This window comes from Haemaphysalis longicornis, unplaced genomic scaffold, assembly GCF_048455015.1.
Source record: "Haemaphysalis longicornis isolate Haplotype H1 unplaced genomic scaffold, Haemaphysalis longicornis Haplotype H1 scaffold_8, whole genome shotgun sequence".
NCBI classification, from domain to species: Eukaryota; Metazoa; Arthropoda; class Arachnida; order Ixodida; family Ixodidae; genus Haemaphysalis; species Haemaphysalis longicornis.
In genome coordinates, this window is record NW_027526445.1 from 143,245,886 (window position 1) to 143,259,594 (window position 13,709).

Genomic DNA, 13,709 nt, shown 5'->3' on the forward strand with positions numbered 1-13,709 from the left:
AGCTTATAATGTAGGTGAAAACGGTACTATAAAACATCATCCGTGCCGCTAGTCTGCTGGGGTGTTAAGCCAGCAATTTCTGCTGGGGTGTTAAGCCTAAACATCTCCGGCGGGGCCACCAGGCTGTCCGGAGCGTTTTCAAACTGTCGCCATGAAGAGCGCACCTCGCCATTGGCGCAAGTCGGCAGGCTCCTCCCACTGCCGTGCGCATCAGGCGTCATTTTCCGAGCGAGGTAGCATCTGTCACGGGGCCGAAATCGTCAATGTGGGCGTAATGCGCGCGCAACGTCGACACGCACGAATCGCATGCGGTTCGCGTGCGCACTTCGCGTCGATTCGGGCCGGCACCCCGGCGCCAGATTCTGCTGGGGTGGTACCGCTGCCCACGGCCGGGCTAGAGCGGCGGCGTGCGCGCGCTGTTATCGACACAGCGCGCCGCCGCCCTAGCCCGGCCGTGCTCAGCCTCGGTTGCCGCCAACGTTGCCACGAACGGCAGTGGAGGAGCCTCATGACTTGAGCCAATGGGGAGATGGGTGCCTCATGGCGGCAATTTCGAAGCGCTCGCAGCAGCTGGCTGGGCCACCTCCGCGGCGCATATTTGGCGCGGATGATATTTTATAGCGCAGTTTTCTCCCACTTTGTGAGCTCTTTCCCGCATGAGAAATTTAGGGGGGAAATCTTACTGCCGGCCTGCACGTGGCCCCCCCTGCCGGCGGACTGGGCTGTGTCGGTCGGTTTCGGCTGTCCTGCTTTGGTCCGTCGCAATGGCAGGATTCAGTGGTGTACCAGGCCCACTGTATTGGGTATTCAACGCCCAAGGGAGCTTGAGCAACTCCCAGGTACTCTGAGGGCAAGTACCTTCCAAGAACACCGATGCGTGATGCGGACGCAGGCCCGGACAGCCTGGGTGGCTACCGAGGTTGGTGCTTCGAATGGAAATTCGAACAAAATTTGCGGTCGCAAATTTCTGTTGATCAACTATGATTCTCTTTGGCCGGGGGCGGTAATGCGCCCCTGTAATCCAGTGTGGTGGAGGCCGGGGGGTCAATGTTGCGAAGTGCAACTGCACCAAGCGGTACAGTTTGTGTTATAGTGGCGCACGGTTGCTGAAGCAATGTGAGCGCTACTATGAGGCCGGGGGAGTGGCGAGCCCCTGTAACCGCAGCTAGGAAGGGGCCTAAAAACACGAACCGATCTGCTCGCCGAGGGAGGTGACGGGCCCTTGTAACCCAAGTCATAGGGGTACATGCGGTACAGTTCGTTTTATCGTGCCATGCTGAAGCATGGGTACACACAATGAGGCCGGGGGTGTAGCGAACCTCTGTAACCGGAGCATGGAAGGGGCCTTTAATGCGAACTGGTCTGCTGACCGAGGGAACTTGATGAGCCCTTGTAACCGTCAGTCTAGGGGGCGAGTGTGCAGAGCCACAGGGAGTTCCTCAGAGGATTCCTTGTATCCCGAAAGATCCCAAACACCCAAACACCTTGTATCCCAAACACCTTGAGCTGCATTTTAACAAAAGGTTACAAGCAGTCGCTGAAGCTACCTGCACCTCTCCACGGCAACAGCCGACGCCATGTTGCCGCCCCCTGTCACATGCGCGGCACTATTCCATTTTTTCTCGTTTTCTAATGATAGGAATTTTTGGGTGATACGAATATTTTGCCGCCCCTTGAGATTCGTATGACCGAGATTCCACTGTAATTGAAACATTACGTGGGTTAAGCCACAGGTAATTCAAACTGTGCGCCACCGTCCGGTGATCTCGGAGCCTGGCACGTGGCTGTAGAAACACCCCCTGTCTACACTGGTGTTTGGGAGCAAGTGGCAGCAGTTATGAAACCCAATTGGTGTCGGTCCTGCAACTTTGACACAAAGCTCTGGAAAGACGCCAGCCACCTGCCCTCAAAGATGGCGCCACCGGCCCCATGGTTGCGATGTTTTGGGCAACATCCGCTAAGTGGTGGGGACGCAAGTGCAGTGCAGCTCAGTGCCGTGACAGATGAGGACGTCATTTTTCAGGTTACAAGCGCAGAGCCTGTTGCTACCAGCAGGAGGAGGGAAAGAATGAAACACTCGTGTAGTGATCCACTGGGGAAGTAAAGGCCGGGCTGGACGCTGCACGTCTCGTCTCCAGTTTTGAGACGGCAAAGAGGAGGAGGACCTCTGCCACGTGCGCCTGTTGAAGCAAAGTGCTGGCTGTCGCCTCCAAATACAGAGGCAGACTGCAATCGCAAACTTTTTAACAGCAGAGCTGTTGTTACTGGCTGTGAGTTAACCGCTGCAGGAAAAAATACCAAACAAATGCCAAGCGCCCGTGAGCACGTGCCACGCGGTGACCACCGAACGCCCTTGGCACGCGCAGTGGCTTTAGAAAAAAAAAAAACAACTGGCAAGAATCAGGAGGAGTGAGAAAATGCCGAGCGCTCGTGAGCGCATGCCTTGCGGCGACTGCGGAGAACCCCCCGCCTCGCACAATGGCTTTAGCAAAAAAATACTCCAGTGCTGCTGTTAAGCGCTACCGCACATGTAAAATAAAAAAAAAAACATTCCAGCGCTCATGCTGAAGATGAAAAGACACCTGCTTGGGAGAGGTCACCGCGGCCTGTGCATTCCGTAGAAGCCATTATGGATAATTGGAGACATGGCTACGAGTGTGCCACTCCTTCCCGAGACGACTTGCAGATCCCGCCACAGCTGCCTTGAGTCGATGACGAAGAGCTGGTGGAAGTCACAATGCTGAGGATGACTTTGTATCCACACTTCCCACAAAAGGACGACGACCACCTCTGATGCATATTGTAGTGTGGATTCTGTGTTAAGCAGGGCAATCCTCTGTTTAAGGTGTGTACCGGTTATTGCGCTTTGTACAATCTCTGAGTCATGGATACGTGCCATGTTTCTTGGTCAGCCGAGTAGCATGAAGACGACCTAAATGTGTGCCCGGGGTCCGCACGCTTCTTTCGGGCAGCCATTTTAGATGCGAAGTATCTCATGCTCGGGGCTGTGTCCCGCCCTCCCTTGTTGTCATTGTTGTCCGCCATCGCATGCGCATCTCTTCAGCCCTGTCAGCATGTTGGCCTGATGTCAGCGCAGTCCACTATAAATACAAGAAATAGTTAGGCGGCGCCCGGTTTCGAACCCACGACTCTCTGGCCACAACGGGAGGTATGCGGTGCTCTTCCCACTACGCTACAAATCCGGGACAGGAGCAAGTGCTACGAACGCGCCTCATGTCCTTGACTCATTCAAACTATGTCAAGAAGCTACTGATGCAACGAAGGCACGCGAAGCTGAACGTCAACGGAAATGGGGAACTTTAGAGGAAGATGTTGAATTTCCCATGGGAAAGCTGTGGCGAGAAGCACCGCGCGCCTTGCAGCTCTACCAGAGAAGAGGACAAAGAGGGTGGACAGCGGGGTAGGAGCATGAGCATGCAATAAAGGAAGATGAGAACCAGGAGGTGTTCAATCGGGCAACGCAGGTGTCGGTCTCTACATTTCTATACATTTCTCTGTCTCTACATGGGAGTTCACACTATGTTCCAATCCGTGCTCCAATAAATGAAACAACAACGGCAACACAATGGAGTCTACACGGAACCCCTATGATGCTTCGCATCCTCCTCATGGTTCCCCACGGGATGATGGCATAATTTTTTCGCTGAGATTTGACGTGCTGTCTCGCCTTTCCATTTTAGGCGCCGCACCTAATAAATCGGTGCAACACCGTACAGCCGATTTTGCCTGCGTCTATTGGGACGGAACAATATGACTACGATTACTAGCACTTCAAGTGTGCAAGAAAACAATGGTACTGAAACTTGACTATGTGTCCGGCAATGCCTACCTGCAACAGCTTCACCATTCAAGTCTCGCGCGCGAGTGCAAGCTGCTTCCCTAAACTTCTTGAAGCATCAAGTTGTCATGCCGTTCTGCTTTTTTGTCGCAGTGTGCAATTGTTCTACACTTTCGTTAATTCAAAAGTGCGATGGCTTCCCCTTTTGGTTTGAATTAATAAGCTTGTACTGTATGCAGTCACAACCATAGGTCGGCGTACTCACTCGTGAGTACACTCATTTGTACTCAAACTCACGAGTGAGTACGATGATGAGTGATCACACACCCAGAAAAAACACTGAGTACGATGACGAGTGAGTATAGGGGTAAGTCCACTACTCGTGAGTACAGTACTCATGAGTACACTACTCATGAGTACACTACTCATGAGTATGAGTACTCATGAGTACAGTATTCACGAGTATGAGTACTCATGAGTTTGAGTGCTAATGAGTATGAGTACTCATGAGTACACAGTACTCATGAGTACACAGCACTCATGAGTACAATACTCATGAATACTGTTTTTGCGAGTGCTTGCACTCTTGAGTATATGCACTCTTGAGTACAGTAGTGCCAACAGTAGTGCAAACAAGAAAATGGACGACAAAAGCTGCCACGCGAAGACACGCAGAAAAACGCAGTTTACGGCCACGGCTGCACCGACAACCCCCGAGCTCCCCTGAGCCCGACCCGGCCTGAGAACCAGAGTAGACACCAGACGCAACGCGAGTGCTTACGTTCCGTTTCACTTTCTCACATGTACTTGCCTTCGCGCAGTAAGTCGCCCAACGACAGTGCACCGCGTCAGACGTTTTCTTCCTCTGTCCTGATTTATATGTAAGCTGTGTTTTTCTAATCAATTAAACAATTTAATTTTTCTACTTAGTCTTTCATTCGAGCTACGACCTAGCTAACAGTGCAGATAAGTTGATTATTCGTGAGTAATACAAATTGAGTACTCATGAGTGAAAAATGAGTAGTACTCATGAGCAGTAGTACTCAATGAGTACTCATGAGTACAGATTGAGTACTCATGAGTACAGATTGAGTACGAATACTCATGAGGACAAATGAGTTTGAGTACAAGTGAGTACGATTACAAATGAGTATTTGATGAGTGAGTACGAGTGATTTTGTGAACAGACGAACTTTTTGAGTCTTGATTGAGTACAGCGTAAATGAAAAAAATGGTGATTGAGTTTGAGTGAGTTCTTTCTGTTTTGCCGACCTATGGTCACAACACAGGGACGCTGTCCGTCTTCTTCGGTGTCATTACCATGCACACAACCAGCACTGTCACGAGAAAGTTCGCTCAAAGTGTTCGCTGCTTGCATCTTCGCAGCTCAAGACGATCAGAGTCATCGTCACCCCCCCGGACTCATCCGGACTCGCCTGTGCCAGGTTCAGATGTGGACAGTGCCAGCAGCAGCACAGGCATTCCTTTTTCGGAAGAAGGTGGGTCCCCTTTATTTCCTGCACCTTCAGTTTGCGAGTTCATTGGTTCGCATTGCTGTGAGAGGATCCCGGGATCAAGCATGTGTGGGAGAGATCTTTCTTCCCTCGTTCCGTAGCATCAGTCACTGCCGAGGTCAATCAAAGGGCCCCTGCTTTGCTGCATCATGGTATTTTCCTATGGCTTAGGATTACAGTTCAAATTTTCACAGAGCTTTCGGTGTAGATAGCCCGTGGGGGTGCGCACTCTGCCATCTGAAGTAGCATTGATGAGCAAATAGATGGAGAAGTGGTGCTTCACTTGTGCCAGGGTTCGAGGCAGGCTAAAATTTTATCGGGGAAACAAAAAATTAGTGCCCTTCCACTCTCTGGGGAACGATGACCTGCATAGCTGGACGCAGTCCTCAGAGTGCACGAAACAAAACACGCTTATCGTAATTTGCGATGGAGCATATTTCCTAGCCAATTAGCTTAAGAACCTCTGGTGCATCCAAGCTTTGTTCTTGCAGATAAACATGGATAAACATGTAGGCATCTTACTGTTTGTGTAAGGCCGGATTCAGAGTGTTGCCGCAACTGTCGTAATGGCTTTAAAGAATGGCGGCTCACGTCTCAGCCAACCGAAGTGCGTGACATGGCATTTTTTTACATCCATAGATCACGATACGGGTTTTGCGTCGGCAGTCTGACCATAGCCTAACACACAAACCTAATCCGCTCTACCACTAAGGACTCCAGACAGGTCCCATTGGGACGTTTAACGTGCGCGTTTAAATCTCATACCAGCACAACAGACATGCAGGGGTGAGACAGCTGCGCATATTGCGCCTTTTTGATACAATTCCATTTTCCTGCGCCAAGCTGCTCTGAAAGCACGAAAATGGTGAAAATTGCGCCAAACTGCTCCAGAAGAGCGAGCCTCAATGACACGGATTTTGATGCTCATGTCAGTTTTGGCGGGGACGAAAGCCTCCCGCATCCCGGTCAGCGCTTTTATCGTCGGTCAATCTCAAACACAGAAATGGCACAAATCGAAAGACTGAAACGAAGCAAGCGATAGCTTCTAAAACTCGATTCGCTTTCCATCCGGGTTCACTGAAACGGCCTTCTCGATTAGGCATCGCTGTGGCAACAAACATGGCCGCCGCCTGACCGCCAGTGGCTGCTACCAACGCGCTCAGTGCGCATCGCCGATATTTTCCCTGGTTTATGTTACGCTATCAGCTGGGTTCCAGTCTATTCATTCTATCTGTTGTGGCTTTGAACAGTGACGTTAACGCAGGGATATGGTTTGAGATTGGTGCCAGATTACGGGAAGCTGCGCGGCTTGAAAGAAAGTTTATGGAAATGTGGGGCCTACGACTTCGGCGGGATTTGTCCTTGAGTTGCGAAACGCGGTGCGCGCGTCTATAATCGGGTTCATGAAGTGAATTTTTTGGCTCGTTGTGGTGTTATAAAATGCTGAGGTGTTGCTGTGCTTCGAAGCGCGATCGCGAGCCTTGGGGATGGAACGGTCGACACGAAAGTTGCGGGCTTTGCTGCGGCGCCGCGACCTGTTCAGGCAGCGCCCAATAGCTGCAGGACTACACGGTTGCCATAAAACGCGACTGTAACACTTGATGTATGCAAAGTGAAATTTAATGCCAAAATCTAGGTGGCTAAACAGTAACGAGAAACAAATGACCATAGAGTGAACCTGCCCCTCGGGGACTGAAACGGGTAGGCTGGTTGGGCTATGCGACCGTTAGCTCGAAGTTGCTCAACTCTTGATGTGACTAGAGTAATTCGTACAACGCAGCGTAAGATTACAAAAATAATTTTAGCATTAAAACGGCAAAAAAAAAACGCCACAATTGGGGAGCCCTTAAATTTGATAAGAGTTTTAGCATTCCGTCTGTTTCGTCATGTACGTAGTTACCGTGCTGACCGGGACTCGTCTGGGCACTTGGGCATTCGTAGCGGTAGGGGGATTAGTTCCGCGGGCCTGCCTTCGCCTTGTCCGCGCGCCTCCTCGACCTTCCGCGCGCGCAGGCGCAGACCGGTCCCGGACAACCCGGTAACAAAGTAACCAACAGAACAGACGGCCTGCTAAAACTCTCTAATGTTAACGGCAGTTTTGTTGTCAGTGTTGCGTGCAGCCGCAAGACAATATCACCAGTTAGTACTTTGTGTTAAAAACTGTTTCAGATTAGGCTGTTTCAGTGTTCTGTGTATTCAAAACTGATTGAAATGTGCACTTAACCCTGCAAATTGCTGAAATAATGATTTTTTAAGCTCACAAGACTATGTATTAAGTGTCCCTAACTGCTCCAAATCAAGATTCTTCTGCTCCAAAATCGAAATTTTGCTGCTCCAAAAACTGCTCCCGAATCTGTTTGGGCTGTCTCACTCCTCGACATGCCATTCATCAGTACGGGCATGAAACCTACAGCTGCGTGTGCACGCCTCCCCTCCTCTCTCCCACTATTCTTCATTACAAACCTGCTCACGCATTAACCGGAAGCTGGTCATGTGCATGTGCTTAGAAGTTACAGACGCCGCGACGGCGGGTTTCGGTCGTTTTAGGGGGCAGCCGTTATCTGGGCTTCGCGGGAGCGGCGTCTACTTCTGTCCACGTAACCGAGTGAGTGAACGCAGCAGCGGCAAAAGAAATAAAGCGGAGAGGAGCGTCTAGCGAAGATTAAGTGGAGTACTACACGTGCGGTTATGGCATCGTCTATGTCCCTGCCTTTCCCTCACACATACAGTTAAACCTCGCTATAACGAAATTGAAGGGGCGCCGCGATTTGCTCGTTATAGCCAATATTTCGTTATAGCCGTAACCGACATTTACTGCAAATATTATGCATTTTAGTTACCTAAAACAAAAAGCGGCCGAAATAGCATCTTGCTGCACGGCGATAGTCAGTAAAATAAACACATTCCGGCGGTAAAAAGGAAAAGTCACGAACCTACTTTATTGCAGTTCGAAACTCGTATTTCAAACAGACTTGGCTACGAAGAAGTCCGTAATTGGACATTGATGCACCTTCCTGATGCGAGCGACGACTCCCTCAGCTGCGGCCGCTACGCTCACGCCATCTTCGCCGCCCTCATGCGCGCCGAAGTAGCGACGCAGCACTTCCACCGCATCTAGTCTCTCCGACGCCGTCCTTAGCGCTTCTTTTCAAGCCATGTGCAACAGCGCTGACGATGGAATCTCGGTTGCTCACGATGGTGGACAGCGTACTCGTCCACACGTCAGTCTCTTGCCACCTTACCACGGAGTGCCCCTTACCTTCCTTCGCGCCCGATGCGACGGCTTTTCTCATAGCCGTCTTCTGTTCAAGCGTGATGGTCTTTTGCTTTCGCTTCCCGCCTATCGCACTCGCGCTGTTGGAATCACGCCGGCAGTACGATAAGATAAGGCTGAAGACTGCCAAAACCCACGCACACACAACTACGCAGCGACGTCGGCGATACGAACAGGAGAGGAGGGGTGGGGGAGGAAGGCGACGCAACCGCGCGCGCCGTGTGCATTGGGGTTCTTCTCGGGCTCACCGCGGATAGTCCGCGGATTCCCCGAAGCCATAGGAATACGTGGGAAAATCGAACGTCGGACTGCTTCTCGGGGAGCCCGCGGTGAGTCCGACACTGTAAATCGACACTGTAAAGGGCCCCATTGTCTGCATGGCGTGCGCAGCGAGAGGAGGTGGGCTTCACGGGCGCAGCGTTCGCATGGCGCGCCAGCCAGCTTCGCGCGCGTGGCGGGAGTTTTGAACTGCTAATACAGTTGCCGCGTCACGCACTGTCTCAAATCCGCGTTGCGCACTGTTGTAAAATTAGCTCAAAATTTTATTTCTCAACGAAATTTGTTCGTTATATCCCGTAACGGGGAAATTTTACCTCGTTAAAACGAGGTTTTAAATACATTGGTTTCTATGGGGGCTTTCAAGGGGAATTACGATTTGCTCGTTATATCCATTACAGTCTAACCTCGATATAACGAACCTCGATATAACGAAGTTCGCGATGCAACGAACTTTTTACGTTTCAGTTTCTTGTTGCCATTAAGGTGCATGTGTTTTTACCCTCGATTTAACGAAGTAGTTTTGAGGCACACTTTCGATGCAACGAAGTTTTTGCAAGCACAGAAATCAAATTTCGGCAGATCTGACTACATTTAAAGTAAAAACATTACTGTTTATAAAAAAAATCGTGATGACATGTGCAGACAGCACACCCAGAAAAAAAAAAAAAAAAAAACACCCGTCCGCGGCGCCCTCGACGTACGGACGTTCAAATAAAGGGCGTGATGTTTTCACGTCCATGGAGACGTTCGTTGTCATCGACGTCCATTTTCTTTTTCTTCATTCGTGCACGTTGAGACAGTCGTACCGTTTCTTTGTCATTTAACGTGGTCGCAGTGCAGTTACTTTAGTGCGACAATGAGTGGTGCTCCTCGCAAAAGAAAAGTGCTTTCACTTGAACTCAAAGCAAAGATGATCAACGAAGTGGCCAGCGGCGAGAAAAAGAAGAAAGTGGCTGACCGGTACGACATATCGCTGAGCACACTTTCAACCATTTTGAAGGCCAAGGACAGCATAATTTGTGCCGTCAGTGACAGCGGCCGGAGTACGGCGGAAAGGAAGAGGGTAAAAGCGTCTACGTACGTCGACGTAGAAAAAGCCGTTTTTACATGGTTTATGAAAATGCGTGCCAAAAACATGCCTTTGAGTGGCGCCATACTGCAACAAAAAGCCCTAGACTTCGCTTGTATGTTAGGGTGCCATGACTTCAAAGCCAGCAGCGGGTGGCTGCAACGTTTTAAAGAGCGCCACAATATCGTTGGCAAAGTGATCAGCGGAGAATGCGCAGAGGCAAATGCAGTTGGGGCCACAGACTGGCTTCGTGACAGCGTTCCTGGCATTCTTGCCCGGTATGACCGCCGCAACATCTACAACGCCGACGAGACGGCCTTGTTCTATCGTCTTCTGCCCAAGAGGACCCTGGCCCTCAAGAACGAACGCTGCCACGGCGGAAAGCAATCCAAGCAACGGCTGACCGTGTTGTTGTGCGCCAACATGGATGGCAGCGACAAACGGAAGCCTCTTGTGATAGGAATGAGTGGACGGCCGCGTTGCTTCTGAGGCAAGACCATGCCCGTAACGTACGTGAGCAACTCGAAGGCCTGGATGACGCGAGCCTTATTCAGCGACTGGCTTAAGGGGACACGCGGGTCGAAAAAACGCGATTTTTTCGAAATATACCGATTTTTTGTTTTCCCTTGCATTAGCATCTTTGACTATCCTTCTTTCATGGGTAAAAAAATGAAAACGAAATACGAACGAGAACTTAGTGAAAAATGTGTCTGAATGACTCGCGGTGACCCAAGAAATCGCGCAATCAAGCCAAATTTCGGCCAGGTTTGAGAATTTATTCCGCACGGCAGCGTGGCTCGCCGCCATTTTGGTCACTTGAGAGAGGTAGATCAAGCCTTCTTCTCTCGATTGAGCCGCTCGCCAGCTTCGTATCTCCGCGTAAAAAAAATAAAAAAAATGTTTCTTCCCGCTTGTTTTGCGAGCTCCCACTGGGCATTTAAATCACGTGACGCGAAAGCGGGACCGCCATTGGCTCTTGCCGCTTGTGAGCCGCCATCGCCCGCATCGTTCCGTTCGCTACTTCGCGCTATCTTTTCTATTTCCTTATCGTGTGTTTTTAATCGTGAATGGTGAGGAGAAGCGTGACTTTTGTTGCCGGAAGCAGCGTACTTCATGCCGGTACAAAGGAAAGCGCAAGCGGCGCAGCATTGTGACGACCACGGCCAATGCCGGCACGACCGGCACCGTGAGGCCTAACGGCGCCGGGCCTTCAAGCGTTGCAAGCGCGGCTCTACCAGGCGGGGCTGATTTTATCAGCGAAGATATCGACTTTATAAGCGCATCGGAGAAGAAGTCGGCAGCCTTCCAAGGTGAGGAGACAGCCAGCCACGGGAGCGGTGCAGTTATCTGTTGAGTCGGCGCTCTGACTGACCTTGAGTGCCGCCGTGTGCGCGACGTGCGGGAAGTGCGAACTCGTCGTAGTCGAGGTTGCGAACAAGCGGAAGGGCCTCGCATCGGTACTGGAACTGAAGTGCAAAAACGAGAAGTGCTTTGCGGGAGTGCCTTCGGGAGTGATTTCTTCTGTTTACTCGTCGCAGCGCGCTGCCGCCGTCGGTCGCGGAGGCCGCAAACCGGAACTCAGCAGTTCCGGTTTGCGGCCTCCCCGTGATAGTTTCGCCGTCAATGTGAAAGCGGTACTCGCTGCACGCGCGGTTGGCATCGGACACGATCAGCTATGCAGGTTTTGTGCCATTCTTGGTCTACCAAAACCACAGCATCAAAAGACGTTCTACAACACTGCCAAGAAAGTTCATGTTGCGGCCACAAAAGGCGTCTCTGACAACCTTGCTGAAGCAAGGCAAGTAACTGCGTTGCAAGCTGTTCGGACTGACCTCAGTGTGATTTTTTATGGTACTTGGCAGAAGCAAAGACACGAGACACAACAGCACTGCCATTTCTCTTGACACTGGTCTCTGCCTGGATTGTGAGGTGCTGTCAAACTACTTGTACTTGTAGCCGCCACCAAAAGCTTGATGAGCAAGAGGAGGAAGTGTGGCAAGCCTTTCATGCCTCTTGTGTGTGAAAAAAATGTTGACTGCTCATCCCATGCCATGGAGACGGAAGCAGCACTGCGCATCTGGCACAGGACGCTATCGTACAACCTGCAGTTCACTGTAGTGGAGACTGCCACTGCCCTCACAGGGTTGTGGTTCAACAGAAGCCACACTAGCTTTGAGCAAGTTCTCCAAGAACTGGGAATCTTCCCTTCAGAAGAACTGGTCAGACTAAGCAATGCAAGTGACCAGCGGAGGGTCAGGCAGATGTGTGCAAAGCTGACTGCTAAGGCTAGCCCCATTGCCGCAGCCTGGTGAAACGGTCCCACACCAAGGACTACCCCAGCAAAAACCGTGAGGGTGCAACTTATGCAGCAGGAGCATTCTAGTTTTAGTACCTCAATGTGGACATTTCAGACTGTATCCCCACCAAATTTCATGTTGTTCGAGCAAGAATTTCTGAATCTGCCAAAGAAATAAACTTTCAATTGCGTTTTTCTCGGCTTGTTGTTTTTGTCCGTTTTCTGAGTTTGTGCACACTTATTTTCCCAGTTAAAGTTGTCGTATCAAGATGAAATTTTGCACAAATGTTCATTATAACACGTAGAGTGCACAAATCTTGTTCATTATGCAATTTGTGTCCTTAGATATTTCTGGCGGTCATAAAACAAAAATATACAGAACAAAAAAAGGCACACTACCAGTCATTTTTTTTTCGTGGTGAGGAAAATGATGATGAGGCTTTTTTAGGTAGATTTGTGCACTCTGCAGTTCATAAGGAACCACCTAGGCTATTTTAAGTTTCAGAAAAAATTTTTACTATAAAAAAAAGTGTGCACAAAAAAGCCATTTTTCTGAAAGTCATGCTGCGTAACATTGTATCCGGAGCAGCTATTCAAAATCTGATTACATATATGACCAGAGGAGCTCAATCTCTATAAGCTGTGAAAATTTCAGCCTCCTAACTTCATTATTAAAAAAAAAGTTGTTTGGAGGAGCACGTCCCCTTAAGGAGCTGGACGAAGATATGGTGCAGCAGAACCGGAAAATCTGCCTGCTTTTAGACAACTGCTCGGCTCACCATGTTGACGTGCAGCTCACTAATGTCGAGCTGGAATATTTTGCCGCACACTGCACTTCGCTGGTCCAGCCGCTGGATCAAGGTGTAATCAACAGTGTTAAGTGTGCGTACAGGAAGCGCATCATCCAAAGGATTCTGCTCAACATGCAGCATGAACGCGACACCAAGATTGACGTGTTTATGGCCATTGAAATGTTGTCTGCGTCATGGCAGTCAACGAACAAGGACATCGTCGTCAACTGCTTCAGAAAGGCTGGCATTGTAGAGGTAGCTGCGGGCGACTCATCGGACATAGAATGCGGCGATGAAGCGGGCGACGGAGAGGCACAGTCAGATGTTGCCGAGGCGTGGCAGCAGCTGTGCGAAGGCGGCGGCGTGCCAGAAGATGTCAGCCTTGGAGATTTCATGTCAAGCGATGAATACGCTGTCGCAACCGAGGAGCTGGACGATGGTGCCATTATTGAGAGCATCCAAGAAAAACCCTCCGCGGAAGACGATGCCGACAGTGATGAAGACACCGAGGAGTCAATGAAGGCGCCTACTACTGCAGAAGTGCTAAATGCTATTGACGTATTGCGCAGGCATGCCGGCGTGCACGAGAACGAACAAGCTTTGGTAGCCATAGCAACGTACCGTATTTATTCGAATCTAAGCCGATAGTTTTTTTGAAATACTGATATATCAAACTCCAGGGTCGGC

The 13,709-nt window shown here is 50.3% G+C and overlaps 1 protein-coding gene across 8 annotated transcripts in view; it reads left to right on the forward strand.

The window, feature by feature from the left end:
* Positions 1–13,709, forward strand: part of LOC144150027 (uncharacterized) — a 57,062-nt gene that overhangs the window by 15,493 nt on the left and 27,860 nt on the right. For all 8 annotated transcript variants that reach the window (XM_077681820.1, XM_077681818.1, XM_077681816.1 and 5 more), the window contains one exon: positions 5,186–5,298. In XM_077681820.1, coding sequence (XP_077537946.1) covers positions 5,186–5,298 — 113 coding nt within the window. The remainder of the gene's footprint in view (positions 1–5,185; positions 5,299–13,709) is intronic.